The sequence below is a fragment of the Malurus melanocephalus genome, unplaced genomic scaffold, assembly GCF_030028575.1.
Source record: "Malurus melanocephalus ecotype Western Australia unplaced genomic scaffold, MMel_1.1 scaffold_71, whole genome shotgun sequence".
NCBI classification, from domain to species: Eukaryota; Metazoa; Chordata; class Aves; order Passeriformes; family Maluridae; genus Malurus; species Malurus melanocephalus.
This window is the reverse complement of record NW_026623303.1, coordinates 2,232,430-2,244,476: the sequence shown is the minus strand read 5'-3', so window position 1 is coordinate 2,244,476 and position 12,047 is coordinate 2,232,430. Positions and strand designations below refer to the sequence as shown.

Genomic DNA, 12,047 nt, shown 5'->3' with positions numbered 1-12,047 from the left:
TTGGAAGTACATAGGATAGGATGAAATTAAGCTGCTGAAATGTAACATTAGAATTTCCGTAATTTCTTTTAAAGCTTTAGTAAATGGGCCACAGGAAGGCTAGATTTTTAAAAGTAAAGATTAGTTTTTGAGAAATATCTACTGGGTTAGTTCTAAYTCGTCTGTGATCTTCCATTACACAGTTCTTTGTCTGTTCTTTGAAATAACAAAGCTATAATGCATGTAAAAATTTTAAATGCAATTAAACAGTTCAAAATTATATTAAAATTATTTTTTAGTCTTCCCATTTTCCCTGTCTCTTCACTAGATCTTRTCTCTTGCCCAAAATACAAAGTCTTCAAAATGCTTTTTTTTTTCAGAATGGCTGTATTCAGTTCACTGAACAAGTGCTTTTTGTAACATTCACTCTACAAAAATTTTTAGGTTAGATATGTGTGTGACTGAAAATGTAATAAAGCAAAGCTCAGGAAATAGACTTAAGTTTTGCCTAAATGAAGCATTTTTCTTTTGCTGAAAGCTTTKTTTTTCTACAGGAAACATTGTTAAACCCAGTGTTCTGCAGATTCAGTTGAAAAAAATGTAATTTGAGTTTGTAAATACTGTGGCCCAGCAACATTTACAGATGAATACTTGAATACTCATACTATTAAATATAATTTAAAATCGGTTGACCTGCTTACAATAATAATATATGCATAGGCATATAGTTTTACAGGATAAAGGTCAAAGATTTTATTTTCAGTTTGTGAAACATCTGGTGTTCTCTCTGAATATATTTAATGAGAAAATTTTTACAAAACCTCACTTTACTATTTTCTTGCTTTTAGTGAACTGATTTGCTAGTGTCTTTAAAAAATGCCCCTAATATGATTGTGATTTAATTTTCATTAATAAACGCTTATTCTCAACTTTTCACAAAACAGATTATTTAAATTAGACTCTTGTACCCAAAACTTGGTACTTGGCCAAATTGAGGTTTGAAATCCACTGTAGTAGATGGTAAATTAAATAAATAATTAATGAAATTTAGAAAGACAAGATAATCTTAAACCTTTGGCATAAACACAGTGTTCCAGCTTTACTCCTGGCTCTCTTTTTGAAAGCTTGCCTGAATATCAGAAGCCCTGGTATCTCTGTAGAATACAGTGGCTGGTCCAGGTTAGTGATCAGTGCATTTTGAGCAGTTTGGATCGCTTATGAAAATGAGCCCCTTCTAAATATCTCAAAAAATAAACTTGTACACCTGATTTCAGTATTCATCACTCCAAAAGTGTTTGTCTTAAAAATAAAATTGGAGACTTATTTTCTGATGCTTGGTATGCTTGCAGAGATAGAAGTCTTTATTCTCTAAGCAGCTAAGTTGTATTCTCCTTTAYAACCAAAAATATTCAGAAATAGTTTTTAACTTGTTGGAAAGCTGAGTTCCCCKTACAACTAAATAAAAATCTTTATTTATGTTACCAGATGCATTTATTTGTTTATGAGATCATGCTGCTGTGTTACAATTGTCTCTGAAGAAAGAAAATGCACAAGTGAACATTTTCTTTAAGCTTCCTATTTAAAGGAGGATAAATACTTGCATTGTATTCTGGAGTGGATACTATRGTGTACTTAGCTCAGAAAAAACATAGTTAAAACTTGAATTGAGACCATAAGAATAATCATGCAAAAATATTAGTCAAGCTCTTGTTAGCTACTTGAACATTTGTAGATATGGGAGCTTTGCAAAAGTTGATATACTTTTTTATATAGGTATTGAACTATAAACATGATTTAGAATCCTGTATTAAGTGGCAACAATTCTGAAGTAAGTGGAATTGCAATTGAAAATTATTTTTTCATTCATTGTGCATTCAGGAAGTTTTTTTTGTTTTGTTTTCTTTTCTTTTTAAATGAATGCATTTTTCTCTTTCATAATTTTTTTCCAATAAATAAATTACTACATAATAATTCTTTAACATAATTAGCTTACTTCAGCTTATATATTTCATATCAGTAGGCAAACTTTTCCAGAATTCGATTCTTTGAGTATTGGTTTTCTACCCCAAACCAATTATCATACATGACTTTTCTAATGGTCTCTCACCTGAGACAAGCACCAATTTTTGCTTTTCATCACAACTTGATATGCTAAAAAAAAACAACCAAAACCACGTGGATTATCATTGTAATAGATAATAGGATTGCTGCCATCTCTAATACGTATTTGTTTTCTTTTTATACAGGTCATCCTTATAGAATTTTTACCAAAGACACCGATTTTTCGACCAGATTAGCATTCGATTTATTTATAGAGACTTATTCAAGTATGTTGTCTTTCCAATGGTGCCTTGCTTGGTGCTCTCCTGGTAGTGACATAGCATTGGTTCTACAGAATCTTATGGTGTTTTCATTCTTTTTGTTTGTTTGTTTGTTTGTTTTGTTTTTCTTGTGGGGTTTTGGGGGTTTTGTTTGGGGTTTTTTTGTTGGTTTTTTTTTTGGTTAGTTGTTTTTTGTTGGTTTTTTTTAAACAAGAGTATGTTCTAAGTGCATTTGGTCAAACTCTGTGAAGTATTTTCACACAAATGTTAATTACTACTTAAGTTATTTTTACTTTTGCTACTTCTGTTTATTAATGTATCTTGATTTTCAAAGTCTTTTATATGTGTGCGCGCGCGTGTGTACATATATATATTACTATAAATACACGGCTGAAAATTATATACAAGTGAACAGGTTATTTTTTTATCCAAATAYGATACAACTAATGGACTGTACATTGTGTAAGCCCCTTTAGTCATTCATTTACATGCTGGAGTTCCTTCTAAGATGATCTGAAACCTCTGTCAGTGACTAGTCAATTGTAAATACTTTTATTTCTTTTTGGGATATTGACTAGTCTCTTCCAGTAAAAGAAGGATACAAAGTTCTTTTAGAAGTGTATTTTTTGGAACCCAAATGTTGTTAGTAGAAATTTTGATGCTTTTCATGAAGAAGTCCTGTCAGCTGGTTCTGAAAAAGTTTGGCTTTAAAAGGTTAAAAAAAAGCAGCCAAGTGGAATTATTTTGTTCAGACTAGAAGAATCACTGAGAGAATTGCATGCATCTGGCTAGTAGAACTCAAGATCACAAAAGTGTATTATTATTGCATTTTCTAATGTAGCTGTTTTAATTCAGTTCATTGCCATGTGCCAGCTTTATGCATACTGTTTACCAGATCCTGTACACAGGGGACTCTTTTTTCCTAAAGCTTAATAGTCCAAAAAGACCTTCCATAATTTTTTTTTGTTTTTTTATTTTAAGGCCACATAAGATGAAAAATGTTATTGAAGAATTTTTGAACAGTGCAGTTCCAGATGCAAATGCCATGTATTAAAAATAGTCAAAGCAGGGTACAGTGGGCAACAGTGTATTGCACCCTTTCTTTTGCTCATTTTGGTTTACAAAGGTTATTTTCTGCACAAGTATAAGACTTTTTTAAACTGGATATAAAATGTATGTTTGGGTCAGGCCAGTTGTATTTCTTTTCTTCTGATTATATTTTAGTTGTACATATCTTCACACATAGCTTTTGGGTTTTTTTAAATGGCAASTCTCATATTTTAAAATTTGCTTCAGATATCTAAAATTACTGTACGCAAAATTGATGTAAGTTAAGAACATGTTCTTTGTACAGTTGTGTTAGCAAGCAATAATGTGAATATAGGAAAAAACCCGATATACTCTGCTTACTATTTGTATGAATGAAAAGTTGATACCACTACAAGAATAGTCTTCTCTTTTTAATCTTTTAAATACAAGTTTAATTTCAAGGTAATGTATTACAGGTACCTTGATGCTGTGAACTATTTTTCTATATCTTCAAAATATTTATTCTCTGTAAAAAATTCTCTTGTGTGTATTATATTCCTAAATTGTTCATAGTAGGAGTGGTCTAGAAAGTTTTCAGTTTTCTTAAATTTAAGTCTTCTGTATCTGTTCCCAAAATTTATGCTTTGTTCAGCTTTCGTCTGTGGATTCCTGCTGTTCACTTTGAAAATAGCTCAGCCATGCTTTTCATACAAGCCTACAAGTGTGTTTCTTTGACTTGACAGAACATGATTTTTATTTACCAAATCCCAGTTTTGTGCTGGCCTCAGTCTGCTGAGTGCCACAATGGTTTCTCTACCAAGTAACTGTTTATAATATTCTAAAAATCAATTTCAACCTTTTCTTCAGTACAAATCTGGGTCTGCTGCACTCCTTCTCTCACCCAGAAGTAATAATTCTAATCTCAGACTAGTTTCAGCCTGCAGGAGGACAGAAACCTAACACTGATGGCAGCTGAGACTGGGGATGTTGGAGGTGTGGAGGAGAGGTTGGAATTGAACAGAAGTGATAACTGGTGATAAATACTGATGACCAGAAATATATTTTGATTTTCATATGTGTCAGTTTTCAGTGAAATGAATATTGGATTATATGAGGCCTACATTTTATTAAGATTTTCATTTGACTGTACAAGTAATTTGTGTCATGGATGCAGTTTTCCACTGGTGTGGAAACCTATCCCTTCACTCTAGTGGAGGATATGGCTTGTGGTGTGTTCATAGCAGCACCACATTCAGCGTGAGCTATTTGCCTTCATTTACTACCCMAACTTCCCATACTATGTTCTGTCCATGTCCACAGCTACCTTGCCAGCAGCATCCAAATCCACCGACAATAGAGCTGCTTTGGGCATGATGTGTGCTGAAACCAGAGCAGTGATTAGAGTGTAGCTTACAGTTTTACTGAGTTTCCCATTAGTAAAGCTTCCTCATTAACTGTAGTGATGGTTAAGACCTTGTCTGCTTTTAGGTGCATCAGCATTCCTGGGCTTGGTTAGCTGGCATTTCTGTATTTGAGCTATGATTTTCTCTTGTAGAACTCTAGTACAGAGATCCAAAGTAGAACTCTGAGTAATTAAGAAGTTAAATCACTTAGTAAGGAGGCCAAACTTATTCCCTCAAAAAAAAATTTGGATATTTTATTAAAAGAATGTCTCTGACTTAAAATACAATCAGGAAACCTGCAGGAAACCTGCATGTATAGAGAGCTGAGCTTCCTCTCAAAGTGATACTCTCCTGAAGAGTACCAGGTATACAATCACCTGGTAAGAATGTTACAAAACAATCCCTTTCAATTCATTAATTACAATGATGGAAATGAAAAATGGCATGAGCTTTAATCAACTGTTGAACGCCTGCGGCAGTTTTCAGGGTTTTCCTTTGATGTTGCCCCTGAAATACTAAATGTATTTATTTTGATTGCTTGTGAGAAGACATATATTACCTTCTTTTTCCACTTGGCAAARAATGAAATTGCACAGTTTGAGCAGACCAGAAGCTATAGTAGGACTTTCAGGACACAGCCTACTCTTTACTAAAATTAATATTACATTGTACTAACTTGTTCAACTTCTTGCAACTCAGCAATTTCTACAAATAATCTTATCTATTTCAAATTTCCTTGAGTTAGGTATCAAGCTGACATTAATCATTTAGCAAATTATGCTAATTATGCCTGTTTCATCTTTAGCCTGCTTAATTAAAGGTGAAGGCATCAATGAATCCCTGTGAGAACTAATTATTATTTTCAGATATAGTGGCCTTTAACTGGTGAATAAAGATTGCTTTCTTACTGTAATATAATAGAAACAATTCTTTTTAATTGCTTAGTGATAGGTGGAAATAAGTTATGAGGGAGAAGGACTTTCTGTGTGACCTTATGTGAAGAATTCTGAAGAGCTCATCTRTTGTTAAATAGCTGTGACTTGGAAGTTTATATTGGTATTGGCAAACTTCACCAGAAATGAAAATGTTTATGGAGCTAGGTTACAGGAAGTCAGTAATTTTTTTGGTGATAGGTCAGTAAGAGTAATTTTAATAAACTATTTATGCAAATCCAAAATTTCCCATGATACTTAAACCCAAGTAGAATAGATGGTAAAAACTTTTTACAGTACTTAGATGTAAATTATAATCTCTAAATCAATTTGTGAAGTGCTATGTTTTTGTAATTTTCAAGACCATGGTGTTTAAATGTAATACTCTATCTCTCAGATACAGGCTTACTTCAAAGTCAGTTTTAATTAATTTTTTTTTCCTTAAAGTCATTATTTAGCCCCAAAGATTGTAGGAAGAGCTTTAAAATGCAATCTGTAACTGCCCAAAAGCCATGAGCCAAGGAAAAAGAACTTGTCTTTATTCCCTTCCTTCCACCCCTCACCCGAAAGTTTTAATTTTAAATTGGTCCCCTTGTTTTGGAGCCCTAGTTTGTGGGTTTTGAGAAGCTGGCAATAATGCAAATTGAACACCAAAAACCCCATTTGAATTCTGAACAATTTAAAGAGATCACTTTAATTGAAGAGGCGAAAGATTGTTAAGCAAGGAAAATCTCTGGTTCTTTTAAGTTCTCCCAGCACTGCTGAAATCCAGATGATTTTGTGTACAGGAAATGCTCAGGTAGAGAGATCTCAGAGCCTCAAATGTCTTGGATTTATAGTAGAGACTTACTAAGGGTAAGTGGCACTGGCTGGTTTTATATCTGTGACTAAAATCATTTATGTTGCTCTTCAGCAACCTTGCTTATGAAAAAAAAGCATTTCAGAAATCTGTGTGCATCACTGCTAGTTTGCTATAATTTCTGTGCTTCTCCCTATAGCCACATTGCATTTCCATGACAAACAGCTAAATGTGCGATCATTATAATGCCTTTAATAGCCATATTGTAGGTAGAAATACTAACTTCTCAGGAACTAATAGGAAATATGAAAATGGAGTTTATGAGCTGAATGCCTGTCTGCATGAAGGCTTACTTTGCAAATGTCACCCTAGAAACTTGATTGTAATATTGCATGACCATTATGAATGTTATCAATATASAGTTACGCAAACTTCTTTTACCCTGTATTACTAGGCTGCTGAATGTCAAAGTATGTTGGATAAGGATAAATGAAGTTTGTTTCTTTTCTGATATGGATGAAGTGATTATTTCTAATGGTGCTACCTTCTTAATTCCTGTGTTTATTCTTTTTAAACACATCTCTGAAGGCTGGGTGAATCGGGATATTGATGTACTAAGAAAGCAGTATCTTTCTTCTTAAGGAAGTACAATAATTTCAGGGAGAGAAGTACTCTAGAAGTGTAAAAAATCTCTGCTGGAAACATACATGTATTCTTCAATAGATATCCTTTTGTATTCTTTTGTCAGTAACACTACTTTGCAGATCATTAATTTTTGAACTTTCTGCACACTGATGTTTCAGTCAGTGTGGGCTGAGAATTAGAGACACTTTGAAAATTTAAACCTCCCTGAATCCTTGCACAAAACTTCATATGTTGACACCTGTGGTGGTGTATGTATCCCTACCACATAACACCTTGGTAATATACATCTTTTATGAAACTAAATGTACTGTTTTCATGGAAGTTGTCCTTTAAAAAAAAGTCTTCTGGTTTGTTAACCTCATTGATATTTCATTAATATTTATTTTCTTGAAAAAGGATTCATAAATGCTTGGCTCCTTAAAATACAACAGACCATTAGGAAAAATTTAGTAAGGCGAAAAATGAAACATAGGAATTAGGAGAAGCAGCACCCAAAAGATTGAATTTGGGGATTAGGTTTGGAGTTCTGTGAGTATGATAGAAAATAGTTTTGTACTGAATGAAATGGTATTGGATGATGCAAATTAAGCAAAAGCTAGCAGTCCGTTTCAGTAATTACGTAGACTGTGTTAACTTCTGTTATGTTTTGTTTTGATACAGAAAAATGTGTTATTTATTTTGGTTATGCTCTAGTTGATAGACAATTCTGCTATCATATAGAATAATAATGCAGAAGGTAAGCTTCCTTATAAACTCAGCAGCTCTTCATTTGAAAAAACCAGACCAAAATGAAATTGCTGATGAGAGCTGCGCTGTGAGTGCAGAACAGTCTTTTCCTGAGCTGGAGCCTGTAATGCATGGCTAATTGTTTCCAAAGAAAATTCTTGACTTGTCCAGACAGCCCCTGTCATGTGACAGTATATCTAAGGCCCACAAGTAGGATCCAGTACAATTTAAGTTCAGGTAAGTAAGACTTTTGTAGTTAATTGTAATTTTTACAGAGAAGGGAACCATTGACAAATRCTTACTTTTAGAGGGCAGATAGTAGATTTTTATAATATTTATTGAAACATACTTTTTTTGTTGTTGTTTGCTCCTCATTTATAGCTTAAAAATTGGAAGTTACTTTGTCCTGTGTTGAAAACTAGACTTAGTAGTCAGCTGAAGACTTCTTTTTTGTTACAGTATTTTAAGTTTATAAATACATGTTTAAAGTTATATTTAGAAATTTTTTTTTTAAAAGTCAGATATCCTGATGCAATATAACTGATATTTTTAGTGGCTGTTTGTTTACACTGATTTCATTGTGCTGATGTGAATATCTAACACATCCACTCCAAGTGTTTATCTGATTCTTTTATGCTAGCAACAGGCATTCTAATTTCATAGGATATGCAGTGTACCTAGTGGTTAATATTGTCAGTGAAGAGTTTGATTCAGTGAAATAACAGGGAATGCAAAGTAGTTACTGATTTGAAAAGTGTAACTCAGATTCTTGTTTTCATAAAGGTTGGAGTATGGCAGTCAGAATATTAACTCATTCCAAGCATAAATTTGAAAGAGAATAGTAAACAACAAAACCATGCCTAAATGTTGTGTGCTAAATTAGACCATCATGTTGCTAYAAGAGAATTTGCAGAGAATTGCATCAGACTGTGTGCTTAGCAAAAACCTGTTAAATGTATTAAACTAATGGTAAATAAGTCACTGACAAGATGTTGCCATCAAGAGGGAAAACTTAAAACCCATCATTTTGATGTATGCTAAAAATGCGTTTCAAGCAGAAAATGCTTAAGCAATAATTTAACCTAAAACTGGATATGAAAGAAGCTGCTACTTAGGGAGACACTTGATGTAAATTTTGCCTGTTGGGCATCTCTCCTCTCAAAAAGAGTTTAGAAAAATAGGCTTGCTGCAATTTCCACTATTGTATCATTCCTCTTCAAATATCCTATGTCTGGGTGAGAGACTCAAAGCTTAGAAGCCAGTACTGTGTTCACAGGGTGCACACAGCTTTGGGAGAAGAAGATAGGAAGAAAAGGACTTTTATAAGGCTGCACAATTGTATATATGCATATTTAAGAATATTGAACTGTGTCTGCTAAATTAGTGAGGCTAATCTATTAYTGAATTATAGAACATTATTTAATACATCAACATTGTTATTTCCTGACCTGACCCAGAATTGGAATGGACTCCAACATAACTTTTTTAAAAGCATTTTTTAAGTTGTATGTATTATAAACAAATAAAATAATTGTTAACCTATCTACTAAGCCTGACGGTTTTTCTTCTGTGTTGGGCGGAGGGGGTGATAGGGAGAGGGAGAAAAGGAAAAACCTCAGAAACTGTTGTATTTTTTAATGGTCTTGTCTTACTTTCAGTTGATACCTCAAATCCCCCATTTAGACTAGAAGTATCGAGTGAGAGGGGAGAGGAAATTATTCGGGGTAATTTAATTGACTCTAAGACTGGAGTTACCAAATTACAGGCATTGCCTGCCTTAACTGTTTGAAACTGATTTTTCATTAAGTCCACATTTGGAGTTCTTTAAGCTTTTCAAGCCCTAATGATGGTAGGATTTATTAAATGTACTATCATTATGGTTGAATAATGATACTGAGGCTGTTCGTACACTTTTAGTTTTATACACATTTGCTTTCAAACGTAATRGGGTTTCCTCCATCTAGTTGAGGCAGATGCCACCTATTCAGAAAGGAATCATTCTCATCCATGCAACTCACGTGTGTTTAGACCATCCGATATGAAATGCTGTTTAACAAGAACCTTATGAACAGAACTAAATCTGCGCTCTGCACAGTGCTGMGGACAGCCTTGGTTACAGCCTTGGTTCTCATTAGCCAGAAACTTTTCCTTGCATGAAACGTTTTAAGGTCTTTGGTTACTCTAGTATGGAAGSCTTGACAGCCTCTTTATAGTGTGCRTGTGTATAACGTCTCTAACATATATCAGGGGGTGTGTTAGACATGCTCATATCCCAACGTGCGGGTGGGGAGGGGCACAGCTCCTGCCCGGCGCTGTGAAGCATTCCCGGTGTTGTAATGTGCGCTTGCAAAGCGGTATGATACAATGTTGCTGAGCAGAAAAGCGCACGATAGATTTAATGTAGCCAATTGTGTACTTTTGAAAAAAAGAGTAACTGTTCAGTGTGAGTTAATTTTGGATTTTTTCAGCATCTCCCTTTTAGGCTTTGTGCTGCATTCTTCTAGACAAATGCGTATTCCATGTGGGCCACTGTTCTACTAAATGCTCTCAGTTCTCCTTTTGCAATCAAGATTATGTTGCTAAGGAGATTTTGCTTTTATTGGTGCCATTGATTTGTGTTAATACGTTTTGAATACCTCTCGGTATTCTTCCGTAGACAAGGCCAAAAGAAAAACTTCCCTGAGTTTCCCGATTTACATCACAAATGGAGCGGTGGTGTAATGAAGCCGATATAAAGTGGGCAGTTGAAAGGGAACTAAAGAAGGGCACTCAAGTGAGAAATGAAGAAATGTGCCGAGAGCGGTCTGCGGGCCGCCTCCGGCCCAGCTGCGGGAGCGGGAGCGGGCCGGGCCCGGCGCCGGGGCAGGGGGACAGCCCGCRGCTCCGGCCGCCCGGACCACCCAGTTACCGCGCCCCGGCCCCGCGGATTACCCGCCGCTGCCATTGCCGCTTCCGAGCGCCCGCCGCCGCGGGGCCCGACGGGGGACCGACCGGCGGGACAGCGAGCTCTGGGGAGCTGCAGGAGCGCGGCCTCGGCCTCCGCAGCGATGCTCTCACCTCTCGCCCTCCCCGTGCCTCCGGGCCGGGCCCGTGCGCCATACCCCGGCTCCCCGCGCCTCCCGCCTGGGGCACGGAGAAGCAGCGGGACCCGCTTTATCGATGCGCCGCCACGGCCAGGCTGAGCTGAGAGTCTGCGCTCGGGCACTCTGGCCCCTGCCCTTGGCGAGGGGCTGGTGGGGCTGCCTGGGCATTGCCTCATCCCTGAGAGCCTGCCCTTAGAAAGAATCAAACAGAAAAACACCACCTCCCCGATAAAAAAACTCCACCAGAAAAACAAATTTGTAAACCCCAAACTAAACCCAAGAGTTTAAAAATATTAATTTAAAACCACCRAAAGTGTTTTAGCCTCGTGTCCATAGATGGCTCCACTGAAGACAAGCCTCAGGAGGACATTAGGCCTCCTGCCCTCATGTACGAGGACAAGGATCTCCATTGTCTTCTCTGGCTCTTCTACATAATATAGATAAGCTCCTGAACGACTCAAAGACCAGGTAGTTTATTTTTATATGATTATTCARAGAACACTCACACCAAAAAGCCAAACAGTGTTCCCAGAGTTTACCATCACAGAAATCTATCTGTGGTGGTCCAAAATCTCTGCCTCCTGTTTGATGTCTGGACAGCAGAGAATGTCCCAGTCTGTCCACTAACAAAGTAAAGGAGCAATGTCTGTATGTACAAAGTGGTTGCAGATATTCAGAGATGAGGATTTCTTTTATGCAGCCCCCTGGTGTGATGGGAAGCAGTGTGAGCWCTGTGCCATGTGCTGGTGAGTGAGCTGGGATGGTAACTGGTTTCAGACACCTTGTTTAGATTGGGATTTTTGCCAAGGTAGAGGTGACCCAAAGTCACAGATTCATATGACATGTGATCCAAAGGAGCCAATGTAATTTATATATAGAAAGTGTTGGTCTATCTTTTGCACTGTGAGCAGCATCCTCTTTTACAATATATACTGCTGACTGTGAAAATGTCCCATTGCATTTATGTAGGCTCAGCTTGCTTCTTCACATTGGTCAAGCCCAAAGTCTTCATTCTTAGGCTATCAATCATGTTATATGTAGAATAAACTTTGTCTTGCATTCTTGTTCTCTGCAGTATTAAGCTTCTGCCAGGAGGATAAAAATACAGGCTTGCTGAATGGATGGGAGAA

The 12,047-nt window shown here is 36.3% G+C and overlaps 1 protein-coding gene across 1 annotated transcript in view; it reads left to right on the top strand.

Annotated features, from left to right (window-relative positions):
- CHIC2 (cysteine rich hydrophobic domain 2) overlaps positions 1 to 9,376 on the top strand; it is a 31,757-nt gene extending 22,381 nt beyond the window's left edge. The window contains exon 6 of the mRNA XM_057366816.1: positions 2,226 to 9,376. Coding sequence (XP_057222799.1) covers positions 2,226 to 2,276 — 51 coding nt within the window. The 3' untranslated portion in view covers positions 2,277 to 9,376. The remainder of the gene's footprint in view (positions 1 to 2,225) is intronic.
- Positions 9,377 to 12,047: the final 2,671 nt, after the last annotated feature.